The sequence below is a fragment of the Eleutherodactylus coqui genome, chromosome 5 (assembly GCF_035609145.1).
Source record: "Eleutherodactylus coqui strain aEleCoq1 chromosome 5, aEleCoq1.hap1, whole genome shotgun sequence".
Taxonomy (NCBI): Eukaryota; Metazoa; Chordata; class Amphibia; order Anura; family Eleutherodactylidae; genus Eleutherodactylus; species Eleutherodactylus coqui.
In genome coordinates this window covers 213001017-213024766 of record NC_089841.1, presented here as the reverse complement: position 1 = coordinate 213024766, position 23750 = coordinate 213001017, and the positions used below count along the sequence as shown (strand labels likewise).

Sequence of the window (23750 nt, the reverse complement as noted above, 5' to 3'; positions counted from 1 at the left end):
ATCGGTATCACATCTTGTATCCAAGCTAAAGGTGGTACAACAGGGTACTAGAGCCTCCATGCCTGCCTGTATCACATCCTGTATCCAAGCTAGAGGCGGTTAAACGGGATAGTGGAAACTTCCTTCAAGTGTTCAGTTTTCTGCAATAAATTATACTTTCATTCTGTTATCACTTGTTTATATCAGCATTACAATTCAAGCATATAAAGTTTCATTAAGTTCTAACAACTCCTATGTGCTTGATTTTTTTTTTACAATGAGTGTATCTGCAAGCATAAAAAAACCTTCAAGTGATCTAATCTACCTTGCAAGTCTTTCAACAAAAGCAGGAATAGTCACTTTTCTGCTCTAACATGTTTTCTGTTATACGCAATCAATGAAGCCTTTTTTCCCCTTAGGTGTGGCTCATAGAAGTTATAAAAACACAGATCTTCACATAATGCCATAGCATTGTCCAGCTGACACTAAACAGAAGACAGAAGCATCCTATTATAGACAGGTATGTTTAATTTATGTATTTCCATGTGATTAATTAGAATTTTGTAATATTTTGAATGGATTGACAATTTTCACCTTACTGGCCTATACTCGGACATACCAACTACCAAGCAGAGATTTGGTTTAACAATATGGTACAATAAGTGTTCATCAGTGCATTATTGGTGGAGTCATTAATATTTAAATTGTACAAGAATGGTTTCAGCCATATTCTGCTTTTCAAAAATTCTAAGTTGTTTGTCATTTTGATGCAGTAGTGTGTTTTTCTAGCAAAAAGAAAAAAATTGCATCCAGATGTTTCCTGTAGGTCAATGGCAAAATATTAAAATCCCACAGGCATCTTTTAAAGGAAATTAATGGTAAAGAGGAAGAAGAACGTGTGAAAAATGCCACCAAAAAAGCAGTAAAACATAAAGGCATCTTTAAAAAACGCTCAGGATTTTTTTGGCATTCTTTTCACCTAACTAATAACTATCTCTGTGGATACCCTAAGGCTAATTCCACACAAATCGTGGCAAAATCGCATCTTTGTTCCTGCGATTTTTGAGTGTCAGGGAGGGTTTTTTGGGGGGAGAATAATCTCTCATTACATCGCTGCCACCCTTGATAAAATCGTGCAATAGAATCGCGTAATTGTTTTTAATTGCAAAAGTCAATGGGACTTTTTTAAATGTTAAAATAGCATCGCAATGCATATTTGTTGTGTTGCGATGCAATAAAATGCATGTGCTATAGGGAAACATGGGAGATATAAAATCACACAAGGATAGAGCGTACCGTGATTTTTTTTAGCTCTCAACATCGAATTAGTGAAAACATCGCTGATGGGAAAGAAACCATTGAAAATCATTGGTTTCATAATGTGCTTTTTTACTGACTCTCGCATCAGGTGAAGATCACGTGAAAATTGCGTGATTGTCTTGCCCGTGTGAAACCACCCTAAGGGCTTAGTCACATGGGCACCAATGTGCCCATGTGACTGAGCCCTTACTGCAGGAGGAAGAAGAAGGCCGCACTTCAGGGTGGATGACTCCCCGCAACGCTAAAGAAAGAACACATGACCAGTAATGGAGCCGGTCACATGTTCTTTCTCCCGGCGCTGCAGATAGATGTCCGTCCTGAAGTGTAGCCGATGCGCCCGTGTGACTGAGCCCTAATAGTGCTTTCACATACTGGTTTTAAACAAAAAAAAATTCGCCAATAATTTTTGGGTCAGTTTTTGTGCAGTTTTTGAACCAAAGCCAGAAGTAGATTCAAAAGATACTGGAAATAATGCTTACACTTCTTCCAGCTGGAAACTCAAAAGAACTTCTCAAAAAACTATGAATAAGTTGTTCAGTCTTTCGCTTATTTTGTGATGGCTGATTCATACAAACAACAAGCGGCTGTGACATTTTGATTTCGTTTGGGAACAAAAGCAACAGTTATGGTTGTTATTCTACAAAGGGTCTATAAGGGATCTGCCATGAATAAAACATAAGTTTACAAATGGTTTTCATGTTTGAACCTAGCTGAAAAATCAATTAATGATCCACATTGTTCCAAGTGTCTGTGGCAAACAGGTAACTGGTTCTTCCATCATGACAATGCATCTGTCCACTCAGCGTTGAGTGTTAAGTCATATTTGTCAAAAAAATGGCATGGCCCCCTCACCTCACCCTCCGTATTCACCCCATCTCGCTCCGTGTGACTTTTTTAAATATATCCCCGGGTTAAAAGAGACCTCAAGAGGAAACATTTTGCAGATGTTGAAGATGTGAAACACAAAAATGGCCCAAGTACTAAAAGAACATCAATAATGACGAGTGTAAAAAATGCTTTGAGCAGTGGAAAAACGCTTGGACAAATGCATTGCTTCAAATGGAGAGGACTCTGAAGGAGACTGAAGTTTTAAAAATAGATAAAAAAATGTAAAAAAAAAAAGAATTTTTTGTTTCTTTTGGGTACCCCTCGTATCCTGTATGTGGGTGAGATATGAGCCTTATAATGTGAATCAGGGCTACAGTGACTAATCTAGGGGAGTAGTATATGAGATTAAACGTCATTATTGCGTAATATGTATTACATCACATTCCATATAATGGAGCTTACAGAGCTTTAAAGAAAGCTGGCATTGTACAGAAAACTGGTTAGAGCAATGTTATGTTTTGCTGAGATTACATAAGTCAGTTAGGGAGGCAAGAAAAGCCGCTGAAAAGGCTTTAGAAACCTCAAGCATGTTGCTATTTTAAAGATGCTAAGCTCTAACCAGTGGCTTTGCCTTGCTTTAGGTTATCATATTACCTACTTACCTGTTTTTACATTTCTGATATTTGTATTTTTACTGTAGGACAGGAATATTGTTCCAATAAACATTTCTGTTCTACTTTGGTTCAGAGTGGATCACTTATACTTGCTGACTCAGATAGTACTAGAGTATAGTACGTCATGTCAGATAAAAACTATATAAACAATTCCATGATATTGGACCCAGGTGGGTACACAATTGTGCTTTAATGAGTATCTTAGGAACACTTTACACAGCCCGATTATCAGACATGAACATTTGTTTGAATGTTCATTTGCCATATCATTGGGCAATGTAAAAGAGACTACGAGCAACTTGTACATCTATGTGAACAGAAAGATGTATAAGCAACCAATGAATGCTGTAGAAATGATCATATTAGCAATCATTCATCTCCATACTGAGAATGATTTGACATATGTGATTGGCAATGAACAAGTGCCAATCAACATGTTTTGTTGATCAGTACTTGTTTCAACTGGCTGACAACCGGCCAGCATAAAATTAAAAGTACCCTTACTAGTTACAGATACTGAGCAGTATTTTCATTTTCCTTGCAGTCAGATTATATCTCCCTTGTTTCTAGACATCGTATAATGATCATATATGCTATCTTTTCTCCTATATGTTTTATATACCCTGATATGATATTGTGGTAACTGTCAATTAGGATCTTTCATCCACATCACACCAGGCTCTATCCATGCAGATTCATCCTCATAGACATCAGTGTAAAAGAATAAAAAATAAGCAAAAAAACTGATATTCAGACAAATAAAGGAGTGCAGCTCTCATCAACTAACTTCATTGACACAAATATGCTATTATTAGTAAATGTTGGTCTATAAGCTTTTATGGTAATTATACCTCTGCTCCTGGAAAGGAGTGGTTGAGTGTAATAAAACTCTCCTAAATTAAGCTGAATGCTTGGATTGTTTTTTTCTTTCTCTTTTTTGGGATCTACTGAAGGGAATTTATCATCGGAGGAATTTTTATGTGACTTTTCTGCTATACTGTTCCCCTTCTCCAGTGCAAAATGCACCACATTTACCATACTGTAACATGATGTTGATAAATTTGTCACATCCTTAAATATATAAGTTCTGTCTCTAATTTTCCGTTTTGGCTGAGCTAGTGTGCAGCGTCTGAGGAGCGGGCCCGCAGCCTAGGAGACAGAGGGGTAGAGTTCGAGCCTTGTCACGGGGCTCTACCATTTATGACCCTGAGGGTAACAAGTGGGCTCATCCAAGTAACCGAGGACAGGCCTTTTAAAGAGTAACCCAACCTGTGGTTTACCTTAAGTCTTGTCACTCCTGACGCCACTGTTGCATCCTCTGCATATTTAAAGATGTTCCTGCGCTTTTTACTTCACCCACCTAGGAGATTGCTCTAAAACTGAGACTTAAAAAAAATCCCAATTGATAAATCTGCCTAAAAATATATTTTTAAAAATAGACCTTTCATCTGTTCTTTTTGGCGCAACTCAGTAATAATGGCCTTTTACATGGGAGGCTTGGAATGTGAATGATAATTGTCCCATGTAAACTCATGCAGCGACCAAACGAGAGTTGTTCAGTCGTTCAGTTCCTGCATGCCGAAAACTGAATGTCGTGCTGTTCAAAAAGCAGTCATTCACTTTTTAACGACTGTCAGCTTACAGTAAATGGAGGTGGGTGGGGGAAGAACGCTCCATGACCAGCTCTAAATTACAAACATTACAAAATTTGCGAATTGTAGATACAAATTTTGCGACTTTGGCTCTGCGGCATATTTGCTGTGGTTTATCCACTGCAGAATGTCGGCAGCGAATATGCCAAATATGAAGGCGACTAATAGTAACTATGCCCCATTGTATCTACATGTGTCCATCCCTGCAGCTGTATGACGCCCTTACCTATTATACAGGTATTATATTATGTGACTTTATAATTTATACAGTATTCATTTTTTATTACAGTTTTAGAAAAATGGAGGAACAAAGTTATTCCGTAGTTCAACAAATGCTAAAAGTGGCCCACCAGAGAACAGAGAGCAGTACTGTAAGTATACTGTATGTTACCACGTAGTACACTTTTACTGATTAGTAAAGTAATGATAGAACCAACTCTTAGTGTCGGGCACACATGAGAGTATGATTACCGCATACTACACGTGTGCTGTACATGGGTGTGATAGGCGGTAATTTGAAGACAATGAAATATATTGCCATACGCAGTTCCACTCACATTTAAAAGTAGTAATTGGGTAATAAGCGAGCAAAAAAAAGAACGCAGCATGTTCTATTGTGGTGGCAAATTATGCATGAGAGAGCAATTTGTTCCCTATGGGCGCATAAACAACGCCGCCCATACGCAATTGCATTGCATATAGGTGCCGTGTATACAAGCCATTGTGAGGGAAATTTTGACCAAAAAAAAGTTGGACTGCGCACGACTGCGTGCGTGAGATACACTGTCATGCGCAGTACAATTTCGCTGACATACGCGGCAATAGGCTGGCTCACCGCCAGCTCCACAGCGGTAAAACACTGCGTGGCTCATGCAGCGCTTTACGCTTATGGGCGTGTGAGGCGGCTTTAAACTCCTAATATTTAATCTTATTAGTTTAACCTTATTATTATTTATCTTATTATTACTCTTATTATTTAATCACTTATAGAAATAATACATGATATGAATCAAAATGCTTCAGGAGTAATTCAGTAAATCAGGTACGGAAATATATCACAAATTGCAGCGTTATATCTAAAAGTTATAATAAAAGCCGTACCAAATAAACTGACCTGCTGTAAATCCAGTATAATTTCAAGTATAAATAAAATGGAAACAATGTATCAATAAATGTATAATTGAAATGAAGCTCACACATATGCCTTGTACCCAAATAAACTGATGCATATAATGATTGTTTTTACTCAACGGTGTACAACATGTGGCTTGTGGGCCACATTGCCCACAATGCCAATCATCTGGACTCAGATATATCTATGGTGGCTGCTCACATGTAGCTTCCATGACAAAAATGATGCATAGCAGGGCGACAGGAATAGACAAGTACTAAGGGTGCACTGTGTAGTCATGTCTGGGCCCCCTATATATTAGGACAAGTACTAAGGGTGCACTGTGTAGCCATGTCTCCGCCCCCTATATATTAGGACAAGTACTAAGGGTGCACTGTGTAGACATGTCTGGGTCCCCTATATATTAGGACTAGTACTAAGGGTGCACTGTGTAGTCATGTCTGGTCTCCTATATATTAGGACAAGTACTAAGGGTGCACAATGTAGCCATGTCTGGGTCCCCTATATATTAGGACAAGTACTAAGGGTGCACAATGTAGCAATGTCTGGGTCCACTATATATTAGGACAAGTACTAAGGGTGCACTGTGTAGCCATGTCTGGGTCCACTATATATTAGAACAAGTACTAAGGGTGCACTCTGTAGCCATGTCTGAGTCACCTATATATTAGGACAAGTACTAAGGGTGCACTGTGTAGCCATGTCTGGTCCCCTTTATATTAGGACAAGTACTAAGGGTGCCCTGCGTAGCCCTGTCTGGGTCCCCTATATATTAGGACAAGTACTAAGGGTGCACTGTGTAGTCATGTCTGGGTCCCTATATATTAGGACAAGTACTAAGGGTACACTGTGTAGACATGTCTGAGTTCCCTATATGTTAGGACAAGTACTAAGGGTGCACTGTGTAGACATGTCTGGGTTTCCTATATATTAGGACAAGTACTACATGTGCACTGTTTAGCCATGTCTGGGTTTCCTATATATTAGGACAAGTACTAAGGATGCACTGTGTAGACATGTCTGGCTCTCCTATATATTAGCACAAGTACTAAGGGTGCACTGTGTAGTCATGTCTGGGCCCTCTATATATTAGGACAAGTACTAAGGGTGCACTGTGTAGCCCTGTCTGGGTCTCCTATATATTAGGACAACTACTAAGGGTGCACTGTGTAGACATGTCTGCGTTCCTATATATTAGGACAAGTACTAAGGGTGCACTGTGTAGTTATGTCTGGGTCTCCTATATATAAGGACAAGTACTAAGGGTGCACTGTGTAGCCATGTCTGGGTCCCCTATATATTAGGACAAGTACTAAGGGTGCATTGTATAGTTATGTCTGGGTCCCTGTATATTAGGACTAGTACTAAGGGTGCACTGTGTAGCCATGTCTGGGTCCCTGTATATTAGGACTAGTACTAAGGGTGCACTGTGTAGACATGTCTGGCTCTCCTATATATTAGGACAAGTACTAAGGGTGCACTGTGTAGACATGTCTGCGTTCCTATATATTAGGACAAGTACTAAGGGTGCACTGTGTAGTTATGTTTGGGTCTCTTATATATTAGGACAAGTACTAAGGGTGCACTGTGTAGTCATGTCTGGGTCCCCTATATATTAAGACAAGTACTAAGGGTGCACTGTGTAGACATGTCTGCGTTCCTATATATTAGGACAAGTACTAAGGGTGCACTGTGTAGTTATGTCTGGGTCTCCTATATATAAGGACAAGTACTAAGGGTGCACTGTGTAGCCATGTCTGGGTCCCCTATATATTAGGACAAGTACTAAGGGTGCATTGTATAGTTATGTCTGGGTCCCTGTATATTAGGACTAGTACTAAGGGTGCACTGTGTAGCCATGTCTGGGTCCCTGTATATTAGCACAAGTACTAAGGGTGCACTGCGTAACCATGTCTGGGTCTCCTATATATTAGGACAAGTACTAAGGGTGCACTGTGTAGACATGTCTGCGTTCCTATATATTAGGACAAGTACTAAGGGTGCACTGTGTAGTTATGTTTGGGTCTCTTATATATTAGGACAAGTACTAAGGGTGCACTGTGTAGTCATGTCTGGGTCCCCTATATATTAAGACAAGTACTAAGGGTGCACTGTGTAGCCACGTCTGGGTCCCCTATATATTAGGACAAGTACTAAGGGTGCACTATGTAGTCATGTCTAGGTCCCCTATACATTAGGAGAATAAAGTCTCTTGACCCGTTTGACACTCCAGAAATGACTAAATGAATTACAGTCATTGTATATGCATGCATCTCTCTCCATTGTAATTTATAGGACTTATGAAATGCCAGGACTTTACCTGGACATCCATCATCTACAATGGAGAGAGCCACAGGCATTGCCTCCTCATCTCTGGAATGCATATCGGGTGGGAAGGTGACCTTCATTCACCCTATAGGTGGAAGTTCTGGTATTGGAACTTACTTTGATTTATTATGGCATTTACTTAGAATAAACCATTAATGTCTCAGATAGGAATAACGTTGCGGCCTTTGGAATTGGTTCAGGTTGGAAAAAGTTGTTCGCCTCTGTTTTAACTTATATCCACTTTAGCTTTTAGGAAAACAATTGTTCTCATGCAAATTTTATTACCCCCCCCCCCCCCATTAAAAAAAAAAAAAAAAAAAATATATATATATATATATATATATATATATATATATATATATATATATGTCTATTTGTTTGGCTGGGGTGTGTGTGTGTGTGTGTGTGTGTGTGTGTGTGTGTGCGTGAAGGAATGGTGTTTATTTCCATGTACCTTTGTATATCCTTAGGAAGCCAAGGAACAGCAAAAAGGATCAGATATGAAGCCTCGCCCCAGGTTTAATCCTGCAGAAGATGTAAATGCTTTGGAAAAGGCCATCACTGCAAAGGGTATGCGTTTGCAAGGGAAAACCCGTGGGCCTCATTTCCACGGGCAGGTTTGATTCGCGGAACCTGCGTGGTAGATCCTCAAATCAAGCTGCCCATAGGGAAGCATGGGTGTCTGCAAATTAATTTAAGCATGCAGATTTGTTTTGCTGACCTTTTGGTTCAGAAAACAAATAGCAGCATGCTCCATTTTTGTGCGGATCCCGCACTGCCAACTTCCATTGAAGTCAATGGAAGCAGATTGATCAGCAGCCCGCCTGCATCTGACACTGCAGACGTGCCGCGGATCCCCCATGGTATCCGACCCGCATGTGGACATGAGGCCCTACGTCTCCTTACAGTATTTTGGTGTTCTCCCATTTGTATGTGTTGTCCATGCTGTGCTCCTATCTGCTGTGGTGTGTCTTCCCTTTTTTGGCAGCTGTTTGTTTTCTTCATTGCTGTTGATGTCTGGAGGACTTCTTCTTGGGGCTGTGCTGTCTAACCCTACCAGTGTCAGTTCTCACCAGGAGACACAGTTTCATGGCTGATAGTTTGCAGGTGAAGGATCCCGGCATCAGTATGGATGCCACATAAAGTTTGCCACTTACTTAGCATGCAGTATTATGATGCTGAATGCTGTGTGCTGTTGTCACATAGCAATTATAGAGCATATTAGGAGGAGTAAAGAAGAAGTGAGGTAGAGAGTCATTTCAGGTGGATTTTCAGAATGAACTGTCATCTATGTGTACATGAGGAGTTGCACTATATCTGGCCATTATATGATGTAAATCTTGCATTCATTCACAGTTTTCCCCTATGCAAGTTCTGTCTCTAATTTTCAGTTTTGCCTGTGCTAGTGGATGAAGATTGGCTGCTATGTTACCCACACCTTGCACACAGAGAGAAGAGGATATTCTACTGCCCTATCACTATTTCTCATATACAGGGAAGCAGCAGCAGCATGGAGGACATTATACCACATTACAAAGCAGTGTAAATTCCAGTAGTTGTGAGACAGCAAAACACTATTATCTGTAGCCATCTCTGCTTCTCTCTCACTTGGCCCTTTTTTCCTCCTACCTTCTCCATAGACTTCTATGGACAGCATTTAATGTGATCTTTCAGTGAGCCCTTAGTCTGCCTTGCTACCATAATGGATTTTAGCACTATTTCAGATAGTGGAATACCACGTTATATATAGGAGGATCAGGCTGTGAGAGACAGTAGCAGCTCAGAGACCCACAGTGGCCCTGTAGGACAGGATAAGATCTCACAGTTACTTTGGTGTCCCTGACCCTGGTTTAACCCCTGAAGGACCAAGCACAGTAAATATACAGCCCTTGGACGTGGGCTTTAATCCTCACCAACAGCAGATGTACGGCGCTGAATTAAAGCCTATGCTCCTGCAATCAAACAGGAGCAGGTCGGATCCTCAGCTGTCAGACGCATCCAAGGACCCAGAAGAGAAGGGAGAAGAAGTTTTTAACCGCTTCTGCCTTCTCTTTTCCTGGCTACATAGCGTTCAATAAGCGCTATGTACTAAAAAGTGAAAGTGTAACTATTACTTCCACTATGTGACCCAGTGATCACGTACCTACCAGATGCCCCTTGGTACAGCAGAGCTGCAGGGTCCTAGCAGTCCCTGATCAGCTCAATTAGTGACTATTGTCACTACAGGGAATGTTTCCCCTATAACTGGGGCTCCTATGGATGCACCAGCTACAATGGAATAGTCTGAAATGAAAAAAAAAGGACAATGTGAATGATCCCCAGAGTTCTTATAAAATGTCATGGGGGTCATAGATGGTAAAAAAAATAGTTACAAAAATAAGTAAAAAAGAATTACAGAATAAAATAAAAATATATACAAGAGGGTGAAGTCAGACGAGCATTTTTTTGCGCACGCCTATGCGCGCAAAAAAAGCGCATCCAATAGAACCATTGATAGAACCATTGGTTCCCTATGCAGTGTTCACATGTCCGTTTTTAGAGGTGCAAAATCCTTGTGCCTGCAAAAGATAGGACATGCGTGCACCGCATAGGTCCGTGTTGTGCATAAAGATTTCCTGCGGGGAGTCCCCTCATCACTGAACACTTTGACAGCACTGTCACAGTGTTCAGTAAGGATGGGACCCCCCGCAGGGATGAAAGAATCCCCTGCCACAGCTGTCACAGCTGTGGCAGAGGATTGCAATGTTCTCCTATTGCTTTCAATGGGGCCGGCACTGCAGCCGCCCCATTGAAAGCAATGGGATGCAGGCAACCCCCACACATTCAGAGGAGGACTTGAAATATAAGCCCTTCCCTGAAAATCATCCCTAGCTGCTGTAAAAAAATAAAAAATATATGTACATTGCCTTCTGCCACTGTCGGGGCTCCGTCATGTCCTCTTGCTGGCTCCCCGGCACTGCTCTGAAGCACTTACTGCTGGCCGGGGATTTAAAAATCCCTGTCTCCAAAACGTCCTGGGTCTGATTGGCTGAGCGCTCAGCCAATCACAGGCAGCGCTCAGCCATTCATTGAATTCAATGAATGGCTGAGCGCTGCCTCTGATTGGCTGAGCACTGTGACCAATCACAGGTAGCGCTAAGCTATCATTCAATGAATGTTATTTCTTTACTTTAAGAAAATGAGATAAATTTACCTGTTATAATGTGGCACTGAAATATGATAGTTAAAGGTTTTGCATTGTTTAGCAGAGTGGACTATATTTCTTAACATTTTTGTGCTATTAATGTTGAACTCTTTTGTTGAACAGTGGAACTCTGTTTCAGATCAAAGTTTGGTTTGGCACAAACCCGAACCTCAGGCAGTTCGTCTCAGCCAACTAAAATTTCCTCTTTTTCCTTGATTCAAATCTGACCAAGGACAACATTTCCATGGAGTTTATATTTTCTCCCTGTGTTTGTGTGGGTTTCTTCAAATTCATTTAAACATTTATGCAGATGTTGTCTTCAGTCAGATTTGAACCTAGTGCCCCAGTGCTAACCACTGGGCCACATTTATTATTTTTGCAATATTTTGTTATATTCACAGTGCAGAATGCAGCACACATTTTTCCATGTGGATTCTGCCTCTAAAATCAATCAGCTGTGGATTTTTGCTGCAACTATACAAATGTACTGCCATAGATCTGCAGGTAGATTTAACCCTTTTCAATGGGCAAATTGGCATTTAGAATTATGAATGAGGATTCCATGTGGATATGCCGGGGGAATCAATGTCAAGAAGGGACATGTAATGTCTTTTTTTTACCTCATTTGGACCTAAGTCCAACAATAGAAAAAAATTTCATCAACAGCATGGATTCCCATTGAAATTAATTGGATGCAGATTTGCTGTGGAATTGGCATGGATTCTACATCAAATCCGCAGCAAAGTTCCACTGTGTGCTCATACCCTAAGCTAATTGCTATATTAACCCCTTTTTTTTAATTTTTGATACTTTTCCTCATTAGACGTCGATGAAGGAGTTATTATCGATATTTTAACTAAGAGAACCAATGAACAGCGTCAAGAGATTAAAACAGCTTATGAAAAACAAACAGGAAAGGTATGGAGGCAATAAAATACATTTGCATGTAGAATTATAATTTTTGTGGGGATTACAGAATTTATTGAAATTAATAAAACAATATTTAATATTGGAGCTCAGCAGCAGCCTCACATAAGAGGAGACTGATATTACATATGCCACATGGTAGGTAGGGGAACCCTGTTAAGGATCTTGCATTAGAGCTATGGAGCTTTAAGTTATGCCTTTCTTTACTATACATTTGTATAACATGTAGGAGGCTGCATTCACACAACCTTATTACAGATGGCCCTACCTAAGTGGGGACATTGCCCCAATTAAGGGCGGCACAGTGGTCTTCGGAACTGGGCCCTTGCTGCTCCTAGGAACCACGCACCAGGACAGGACACATACACATGCCACATGACAGAGACAGAACAACAGGACACACAGAGAAAGAAAACACCGCAGGCAAAATGCAACCACTAGTAACAGATGATAAGCTATATATAAATACCAGGTATTTGTCAGAACCGGCAACTCTCGGGGCCGCCGTGCCCGCACCACCGGTCCGGCCACCCGGGGTGCGGGAGCGCGGCGCAGAGGTACCCCGGTTCTTGTGATCTCCCCGGGCCGCTGTAAGACTGGTCGCCGCCGGGTTACTAGGGAGGCAGCTGGTGCTTCTAGTGTCCTGACTACCAGGCTGGCTTCCCTAGTAACTGTCTGTGCAGCTAGACTGGGGGCGTGCCCCCAGCACCGCCCTGATTAGCCCTGCTGCTGTCAGGCTCCCCGCCCCAATCAGCTTCTGGGGCGGGAGCGCTGACAGCATTTAAATAGGTGTGTTTTCCTCTCAGGCCTCGCCAGTGTTAGTTTGGTTCTCCAGCTGCACCCGCGTTTATCCTGACTGCTCTTGTGACCTCGGCTTTTCTGACACCTGCTTTTGGACTTGACTACGTTTTTGCCTGACCCCTCCGTACTGCGTACCCTCTTGTTGCCGACCCGGATTGTCTGACCATTCTACCGTTGCTTGTCTCAGTGTCTGTTTGTCTCCCGTGTCCCGCTTCCCTAGTGAGGGTAGGGACCGTCGCCCAGTTGTCGCCCTGGGGGTTAGCCCAGGGGGGCAAGTAGGCAGGGACAGGGGTTGCGGGATATCTCAGGGACCCCCATATCCCGGACACTGTCCTGACAGTAACACTGGCCGAACTAAGGTCAGACCCTTGCATCCGCCCGGCAACTTTGAGCCCCTCGATGGAGGCCGTGGCGGCTGTAGCGAACCAGGTCCAGGTCCTTACGACCCTTGCCCAGGACCTAACAGCCCGCTTGCAGCCACGGGAACAAGTGGCAGCTGCAGGTCCCATGCAGCCCTCGTCCGCTCCAGGAACGATGTCAGAACCTCGAGCCACGCTTCCGGATTGCTTCTCCGGAGAGAGAGATCAGTTTTTTGCATTTAGAGAGAGCTGCAAGCTCTACTTTGATCTCCGCCCCCACTCCTCTGGTACTGAATACCAGAAAGTGGGAATCGTAATTACCCGCCTGAGGGGAGAGCCCCAAAATTGGGCTTTCTCGCTACCAGCTGGCTCTCCAGCCCGACTATCCCTTGACGCCTTTTTTTCCGCCCTGGGTCAAATTTATGACGAACCCGACCGGGCGGGCTACGCAGTCTCCAAACTTCTGGCCCTGCGCCAGGGTTGTAAGATGGCGGAGGACTACTGTTCCCAATTCCGTCAACATTGTACGGAATCCCGGTGGAACGATGCCGCCCTAAAAGACTTATTTTTGACCGGTCTGTCTGAGGGTCTCAAGGACCTACTTGTGGCCCACCCAGAGCCTAAAACCCTGGAGCAAGCCATGTCGCTGGCTATTCGAGCCGACCGACGTTTGAGGGCCAGACACGCCGCTCGGACCACCCCACTCCCCACGTCTACTTCTTCGACTGACCCGACCTGTTACCCTCCCACCACCGAGGCCATGGAGCTGGGAGCCGTGAACCCCGAGCAACGACGGGAACACCGCCTGAAGAAGAACCTCTGCTTCTACTGTGGGGAGCCGGGTCACCGCATTGCTACCTGCGCTAAGAAGCCACGGCAGGAAGAACTCCCGCTCCTAGGCAGTTGTCGGGGGGACTGTCTAGGAGCCAAGGTACTCCCTGTGTTGTCCAAAATGTTAGTGCCTTGCACCCTAGAATTTCATGCTTTCCACCGTACTGGGCAAGCCTTTGTCGATTCGGGGGCTGCGGCTAATTTCGTTAACTTTAATTTCGTTGCTCAACTGTCCGGGGTTTTGTTACGTTTAGAAACTCCGATTCTGGTTTCAGGAGTGGACTCCACTCCTTTGCAAGCAGGGGTGGTTAATCTGGTGACCCCTGAAGTAAGGTTTACTATAGGAGCCTTACACGTGGAAACCTGCACCTTTCTAGTGATGAGAGATTTGTCTGTGGACGTCGTCCTAGGCCTCCCCTGGCTCCGGGAGCACAACCCGGTAGTAAATTGGGACACGTTGGAACTGGTAAAGTGGGGTCCCCGCTGTGCCAACCACCTTCGTGCGGTGAAGGTGGGAATCTCCACCTGCGAGGGGAGCCCCCTACCAGAATACCTCTCCGAGTTTTCTGACGTGTTCTCCAAACAATTATCTGAAGCTCTGCCCCCTCATAGGGAATGGGACTGTAAAATAGACTTGATTCCTGGGGCCAAACTTCCTAAGGGCCGCATTTATAACGTTACGGTTCCAGAGAGAGAATCCATGAGGGACTACATCCAGGACAGCCTGGCCAAGGGGCACATCCGGCCCTCAGAATCCCCGGTGGGTGCCGGGTTTTTCTTCGTTGAGAAGAAGGATGGGGGTCTCCGGCCCTGTATTGACTATAGAGAGCTAAATAAAATCACAGTCCGAAACCAGTATGCTCTTCCACTCATTCCTGACCTCCTCAACCAGGTCGCTGGTGCCCGATGGTTTTCCAAACTTGATCTCAGGGGAGCATACAACCTCATCCGCATTCGGGAGGGGGATGAGTGGAAAACCGCCTTCAATACGCCCCTCGGGCATTTTGAATACCTAGTTATGCCTTTTGGATTGTGTAACGCCCCCGCCATTTTTCAGGGGTACATGAACTCAGTGTTTCAGGATATCATGGGGGTGTTCGTGGTTGTATATCTAGACGACATTTTGATTTTTTCCTCCGACTTGCCGAGTCACCATACTCACGTTCAGACTGTGCTAGCTCGACTCAGACATAACAAGCTGTTTGCTAAACTCGAGAAATGTGTTTTCGGGGTACAAAGGATATCATTTTTGGGGTATATCATCACGCCATGCGACTTCCAGATGGATCCTGAAAAGGTGAAGGCCATCACGGAGTGGGCCCAGCCAGGGTCGTTGAAAGCCCTTCAACGCTTCCTCGGCTTCGCCAACTACTATCGCAAATTCATTAAAGACTTCTCCGTGGTGGCTAAACCTCTAACGGACCTCACCAGAAAGGGGGCAGATGTGAGGACCTGGTCTTCTGAGGCTCTGAGGGCCTTCAATACCCTAAAGGCGGCGTTCTCGTCTGCACCTGTCCTAGTACAACCGGATCTGTCCAGTCCTTTTGTGGTGGAGGTAGATGCCTCTGAGTTTGGTGTGGGAGCGGTACTGTCCCAAGGTCCCTCCACTCTCACCAACCTTAGACCGTGTGCCTATTTTTCTAGGAAGTTTTCGTCCACCGAACGGAACTATGATATAGGCAACCGGGAATTGCTGGCGATTAAGTGGGCTTTTGAAGAGTGGAGGCATTTTTTGGAAGGAGCCCATCACCAGATTACGGTACTCACTGACCATAAAAACCTCACTTATCTAGATTCCGCTAAGAGGTTAAATGCTCGGCAAGCCCGCTGGGCCTTGTTTTTCTCTCGGTTCAATTTTGTTGTTACCTATAGACCCGGTTCTAAGAATGTCAAGGCTGATGCCCTGTCTAGGAGTTTTGGTTCTCCGGAACCTTCCGAGCCGGAGCCTGAGAGCATTCTCTCCCCTGGGGTGGTCCTCGCTGCTGTCTCCTCCGACCTTTCACCTCTCATTCACGCCGCTCAACAATCTGCTCCTGAAGCCCTTCCGGAAGGCAAATTATTTGTCCCGTTGTCACTGAGATTGAAAGTGTTAGAGGAGACACATGCTTCAGTCCTAGCTGGACACCCCGGTATCAGGGGTACTCTGGAGTTAGCGGCCAGACTCTATTGGTGGCCGCACATGGCCAAGGATGTACGGGTATTTGTGTCCGCGTGCCCGGTTTGCGCAAGGGGGAAGAACCTCAGGAGACGTCCTGAGGGGCCTCTTCTGCCCTTGCCCATTCCGTCCAGGCCATGGTCCCAGTTGTCCATGGATTTTATTACTGATCTGCCATCCTCGCTGGGGAATACGGTCATTTGGGTAATAGTTGACCGTTTCTCCAAAATGTCTCATTTTGTTCCACTTGGCAAGTTGCCTAACGCCAAACTTTTGTCTGAGATGTTCATCAAGGAGATTGTTCGGTTACATGGGATCCCCGAGGATATTGTGTCTGATAGAGGGGTTCAGTTCGTCGCTCGCTTCTGGCGAGCCTTCTGTAAAAATCTAAACGTTAATTTGTCCTTTTCCTCTGCTTTCCATCCCGAGAGTAACGGACAAACGGAACGGATGAACCAAGAACTTATCCAGTATCTGCGACTGTTTGTCTCTGATAACCAGCATCAGTGGGCCAACTACTTACCTCTCGCCGAATTTGCTATTAACAACCATGGTAACTCGTCGACCCAACTGTCACCTTTTTTTTGTAACTATGGGTTCCATCCCCGGTTCTCGCTTTCTACTCCTTTGGTCTCGAACAATCCGGCCGCCGACATATCCGCCGAAGAACTGTGCACAGTTTGGGCCCAGGTTCGTAAGAACCTTCAGGGTTCCCAAGAGAAACTGCGTAAATACGCAAATAAAAGACGTACTATCTCTGCACCTTTTGTGGTCGGGGAGCAGGTTTTATTATCATCTAAGAATCTGAGACTTAAGGTTCCCTCCCTGAAACTTGCTCCTCGGTTCATTGGCCCATTTACGGTTTCTCAGGTTATCAACCCGGTGTCATATAAGTTGGCACTTCCTGACCCCTGGAAGGTCCACAAGGTTTTTCACAAGAACTTGCTTAAGAAGTATGTGACTCCAGTTCTCCCCACCCAGAACCCGCCTCCTCCCTCTCTGGTACAGGGGGAACTGGAGTATGAAGTAGAAAGGCTTGTGGATGCCCGACGGGTTAGAGGTGGGCTGCAGTACCTGGTCCACTGGAGAGGATTTGGCCCTGAGGATAGGACGTGGGTCCCTGCCAGGGACGTTCATGCGCCACGCCTAGTCCAGGCATTCCACAGGGCTTTCCCGCTTAAGCCCGCACCTGGCCATGGGGGTCCGGTGTACCCCCGTAGAAGGGGGGGTACTGTCAGAACCGGCAACTCTCGGGGCCGCCGTGCCCGCACCACCGGTCCGGCCACCCGGGGTGCGGGAGCGCGGCGCAGAGGTACCCCGGTTCTTGTGATCTCCCCGGGCCGCTGTAAGACTGGTCGCCGCCGGGTTACTAGGGAGGCAGCTGGTGCTTCTAGTGTCCTGACTACCAGGCTGGCTTCCCTAGTAACTGTCTGTGCAGCTAGACTGGGGGCGTGCCCCCAGCACCGCCCTGATTAGCCCTGCTGCTGTCAGGCTCCCCGCCCCAATCAGCTTCTGGGGCGGGAGCGCTGACAGCATTTAAATAGGTGTGTTTTCCTCTCAGGCCTCGCCAGTGTTAGTTTGGTTCTCCAGCTGCACCCGCGTTTATCCTGACTGCTCTTGTGACCTCGGCTTTTCTGACACCTGCTTTTGGACTTGACTACGTTTTTGCCTGACCCCTCCGTACTGCGTACCCTCTTGTTGCCGACCCGGATTGTCTGACCATTCTACCGTTGCTTGTCTCAGTGTCTGTTTGTCTCCCGTGTCCCGCTTCCCTAGTGAGGGTAGGGACCGTCGCCCAGTTGTCGCCCTGGGGGTTAGCCCAGGGGGGCAAGTAGGCAGGGACAGGGGTTGCGGGATATCTCAGGGACCCCCATATCCCGGACACTGTCCTGACAGTATTAGTTGACATTTTGTACAAAACATGGAAGCTAGCGGGCCACTTCACGGCTCCTGGCTATACCGCTAGTCCCTACACTAATCAGAAGTCCTGCAGCACCAGACACAGTTCACACAGCAAGCTGCAACAGGACAGGACACAGATCACAGGTCACACAGCAAGCTGACACAAAACCGACAGAAAATAAACATACAACCAGACATAAACCAGCAAGACACCAAACATACAGCAAGCTGTAATGGAGATTGATGCATGACTGCTCACTCTGAACACCAAACACGCAGCAAGCTGTAACGGACATGGATACATGACTGCTCAATCAGGACACTAGTCAGACACTGACAGGAGCTGGGTTTATATGTGAGCAAAGACCCAGGAGATAGGCTAGCAGGAAGTCACCACACCCAACAAGCTCAATCATTCACCACCTGTGTAGCTGTGCTGCTAGAAACCATAGTACTACAGGTCTCAGCAGCACAACATAACACCAGGAGCCTTTATTCCCCAAACCACCAGGCAACAGTTAAAATGTGATTATATACTCTGTAACGCTGATGCCGACCAGAGCACTTTGGGTACCATCTGACTCCTCCCCCGGACTCCTGTAAATTGTACACTTAAACATTTTAAAAAAATATATATATATATCATCTATTAGCGCTGTCTGGAGCTCCACTGCATCTTCTCCCTGGGTCCTCAACATTCTTCTTCTTCATTTTCTTCTGGCTGGGAATTGAAAAATCCTCGCCTCTTGGAAGCGCTGCCTCTGATTGGCTGAGCACTGTGACCAATCACAGCCCTTCAATGAACGGCTGTGAATGATCACAGCACTCAGCCAATCAGAGGGAGCACTTCCAGGAGGCTAGGATTTTTCAATCCCCGGCCAGAAGATGAGCATTGGGGACCCAGGGAGAACACGTGCCTGAGCTGGACAGCACTTCTAGCTGATATATTTTTATTTTTTTTTCCCTGCAGCTAGGGGTTTTTTAAGGGCTTCAAGAGTAGAATTTCCTACTGTGCAAGTTGCATCGCTTTGCACGAAAACCGCGTTTTCGTGCAAAGTAAAAAACACAGTCCTATCTTTTGCAAAAAAAAATGGACATGTGACCGCTTTCATTAGAAAGCATTGTTTCTAATAGAGCCCTTTTTTAAACGCACCTATTCATGAGTGAAAAAAGCGCTCGTCTGACTGAGCCCTTAGCCTGTTTTGATAAATGAGACCCAATGTCTTTAATACAGCTTTTGTTTTCTAGTCTCTGGAAGAAGCTCTGAAGAAAGCTCTCAGTGGTAAACTCGAAACTGTGGTATTGGATTTGTTGAAAACCCCAGCTCAGTTTGATGCTGGTGAACTAAAAGCCGCAACAAAGGTATATGGTGTTGTATATTATGCAAGGTGGAAAAGTTTGAGGGTTTTTTATTTGGCTTTTTCTAGAGTAACTTAATCTTTTACCCTATCATTTTGGGCTACCCAATGCCACCACTTTCACAAGCTATTTTCACCCAAGTCTTAATTATTACCAGATACTACAGCATGCAGCTTTCTATATTATCATGGTATAAATTTGAGGAACTAATATTGCTAGTTATCACACAATGAAAGACATAATAATATGTAAATATTTTAAAGGGTCTTGGAACAAATGAAGACACATTAATTGAAATTTTGGTAACAAGAACAAATGCGCAAGTCAAGCAAATAAAGGAAGCCTACACAACAGGTATCTCGTCAGTAAACCTTCCTCTAGCTATTTGTCGTTACTCAACTGTGTATATTAACAGTGTATATTCTAGTATCTGCTGCATAAGTCAAACACAACTTACTTGGTAGATTACTGCTAATGTGCAGGCAGTTCATATTCATAGCAAAGGGTGCTTTCACACTATGTGTTGGGAATTCCGCTTTCCGATTCTATTCCGGGAGCAAGAAAGGGGAATCCCTGTGGCCAAACGACTCTGTCTCCGGACGGAACAGAACAGCGCTGGATGGACCCCATTGACTATAATGGGGACTGTCCGCTTTCTGCCCAGCTGCCCGACTTTTGGAAGTAAGAAATAGTGCTGCATTTTTTCTTCCGCTCTCTTGAGCCGGATTTGTGATGGAATCTCCGGCTGGAGGTCCCAACACAGATGTGAAACCATACCTAACTTCAAAACAATCTACCATGTGTGTGTACATCAGATGCCATACTATTTCTGGGTATTGCAATTACAATCAAAATGATTGAATTCCTATTGCAAATTAGGCTTTTTTGCCAAATTTACAAACTTTCAGCCTAAAAAACAACTAATACAGCAAGTGGTTTTTCCAAAGTCAACTCCAAATACCACATTTAATGGTTACTGCGCTCTTAGAATTTTTCAACCCCTTTTTGACAAGCATCTTTACTAATTAGTAGAGAGAGAACCATTTTGTCATTTTGATCTGCTGGAATTGTTACGCATAGCCAGACACTAGTTTCTGACAGCATTCCTAAGGAATCTTAGCCCATTCCTCATGAGCAATGGCCTCCAGTTCACTAATATTCTTGGGCTTCTATGCTGCAACACCTTCTTCAAATCTCACCAAAGATTTCCTATGGCATTGAAGTCAGGAGACTAGGATGGCCACTTCAGAATATTCCAGGACTTCTTCTGACACCAAGCCTTGGTGGATTTTAAAGTGTGCTTGAAATCATTATCCTGTTGGAAAGTTCAATAACGTCCCAGCTTCACCTTCCTCCAACTTTCTCACAGAAGGCATGATATTCTCTCCTAGGATTTCCTGCTCCTTGATTGAATCCATCTTGTTCTCTATATGCTGCAGGTCTCCAGTGCCGGAGGAAGCCCAAAGCAACCCCTAGAGGAGTGATGGCAAACCTTTTAGAGACCAAATGCCCAAACTGCAACCCAAAAACCACTTATTTAGTGCAAAGTGCCAACACGTTTGGGGGCGGGGGTTATCATGACATATGATTTTTACCCCTGTCGTTCTAAAAAGGACAGGGCCACTTCAAAATAGACAGTATGCAGATTTTGACTGCTTTTTGGATGCGGAAATACTGCAGGATGTCCTCAGCGGAAATTTCTGTGGAAAATTCTGCAGCATTTCCGCATCCAAAAAGCAGTCAAACTCTGCACCCTGTCCTTTTTGAAACAGCCTTGCCCATTTCTGCCGCAAGTAAGCATACCCCACTGATAATAGTGACCCCCTAGCAGCCCCAGCTATAATAGTGCCCCTCCCAGTGATAATAAAGACCTCCTCAGTGGCCTCAGCGATAATATTGCCCCCCCCCTGATAAGTGACCCCCACAGCGGTCCCAGCAGTAATAGTGACATCCCACAGCGGCCCCCAGTAATAATAGTGACACCCCACAGTGGCCCCTAGTAGTAATAGTGATATCCCACAGCTGCCCCAGTGTAATAGTGACATTCTACTGTGGCCCCCATTCCCCCCGAGACCCACATACTTACCCCCTCCTTCTCATGGAAGCGCTGCTTCTCCTCAGCCCGGCGCACTACCAGCAGCGCTGATCACAGGTGCACACTGATGTCGGTGTGCTTCCGGATGGCTCCTCTCTCTGATCTCGTGGAACCAAGTAGGATACATCGATGGAGGGGGGAGGAGGATCCCGGCTGCACACTGACATCACAGTGTGTGCCAGGATCAGCGCAGATAGCAGTGCTGATAACTGAATGCTGTCAGGGGAGCCGTGGCCCCTGCCAGTATTCACTATCGTGGTGAGCGTCTGACGGCGACGCGTGCCAGTAGGGAGGGCTCTGCATGCCGCCTCTGGCATGCGTGCCATAGGTTCATCACCACTGCCCTAGAGCATCATCGGGCCACTGTCATTTTTCACTGTAGGCATGATTGTTCTTTTCATCATGAGCTTCATTCTTCTTCCTCCAGAAATACTCCTGATCGCTGGCTCAAAAAGTTCCATTTTGGTTTCCCTGCTCTATAGAATAGAACCACAAAACTTCTGTGACTTATTTATATGGTTTGAGCATATTGGAACCAACTTCTCTTGTGCTTTTGGGTCAGAAGAGCTGTACATCTTGGAGTTTAGACATGAAAACCTTTCAATATATGCCTTTCTATGTAAATAGAAACCTCAGTGCCCGTTGCCACCAAATCTTGCTCTGACGACTATTTTGCGGTCAATTGGGTTTTTTTCACAGACAAAAAAAACTTTTTTGGAGGGGTGGCTATGGTCCAACCTTCAGACAAAGATGGCTGTCATATATGTCTTTGCTAAAAGAAATCTTAGTTTATTAATAAGAACCAGCTTGTGAACACGTTTCAATGTATGTAAACCTCTTCCTCAGTACTTGCTGGGAAAACTCGTCCCTGATGGTGTATATTAAAAAAAGTTCTTTCAGTGCTGAGCATTTGGTATATCAATAATTTTTTGTAGCCTAATGCAGGTTGAGAATTGCACTTTTTGATGAGTCTTTTTCATTTTCAAATAGCAAAACTGATATATTTTTTTGTTTTTCAGCATTTAAATCTGATCTTGAAAAGGATATCACTGATGATACATCTGGCGATTTTCAAAAGGCTTTGCTGGCCCTCTTGAAGGTATAGTCCATGACTAAATGATAGTTGCATGCTCAGCATAAAGGCAGACCATACTACTGTCATTAGGCCAGTGGTGAGAAGTGGGTCAGGCACCAAACACATGGTTGCTTAACGGTTTCTAAATATTGTTTACTTATTTCAGCTGCAATTTTTTGAGGATGGTGGTACTTGAACAGGTCATTGTGATTTTAAAATTTACAATAAATGTTGTCAATAAGCACATATTAGTGTCTTAAGTAAAGTCCCTTGGTGCAAGCACTGACTCCTAGTGGGACGTCACATTGTGACGCTTTCTTGGCAGACTGTTTTTGCGGGGTGGTTTGCCATTGCCTTCCTCAGTCATCTTTTCGAGTAATAGATGTATATGACTTAAAAATATTCACTATTCATTATAGTTTTCCAATTTGTCCGTAAACATGTTGGCTATCCATGATTTTTGGATAAGTTGTCCAGAAAAAAAAAGAAAATCAGTTTGACAACCTTGGCCGAACTCCTTATCCTGCTACTTGATATAGAACCTCAGCCTCAGTCTAGAAAGATTTTTGGAGCTTCAATTGATTTCAACAGTATTTGTATAAATTCATTTGCACCATATGAGTACATTTGGTGATGGTTTACAGTGAATCACATTCTACTTTTTGATTATTAGAGTTCTTCAGAAAGATCTGTTGGGGCTTTTTCTCACAAGTGCTGTGGGTGTGCACTAAAGATCGCGTGAACAGGTTAATTCCAGCTACTTGACTTAGCCCGTTCACACGTTCCGAGGTGTGTGCTACGTGTTATCCAGCTCTCATAGGAGTCTATAGAAAGCATGCACTGGGCCAGGTCCTATCTTTGCATGCACCATAGAGCATTGATGCCACCTTGCAGTCGCATGTCCTATCCTTGCTAGGTGTGCGAATTAAGAGCGTCTAAAATTCTTTCATGTAAACGCTTCTATAGGAAACCTTTGTCCTCTATAGAAGAGCTTTCTGTGTGCCCACAGCGCTCATGCGAATGAGCTCTTAAAGTGAACATTAAAGGGATATTGCCATCTTATAAAGTGATGGCATATTGCTACGTTATACCATTACTTTATGATCGCTGCCTTTGGTTTTCATTGCAAATCAATTGAAATCAATAGGT

General features: G+C 44.4%; 1 protein-coding gene across 1 annotated transcript in view; it reads left to right on the top strand.

Moving 5' to 3' along the window:
- Positions 1–382: 382 nt before the first annotated feature.
- Positions 383–23750, top strand: part of LOC136628344 (annexin A1-like) — a 41098-nt gene continuing 17730 nt past the window's right edge. The window contains exons 1-7 of the mRNA XM_066604164.1: positions 383–499; positions 4743–4824; positions 8384–8483; positions 11921–12015; positions 19321–19434; positions 19695–19785; positions 22546–22625. Of these exons, the coding sequence (XP_066460261.1) occupies positions 4753–4824; positions 8384–8483; positions 11921–12015; positions 19321–19434; positions 19695–19785; positions 22546–22625 (552 nt within the window). The 5' untranslated portion in view covers positions 383–499; positions 4743–4752. The remainder of the gene's footprint in view (positions 500–4742; positions 4825–8383; positions 8484–11920; positions 12016–19320; positions 19435–19694; positions 19786–22545; positions 22626–23750) is intronic.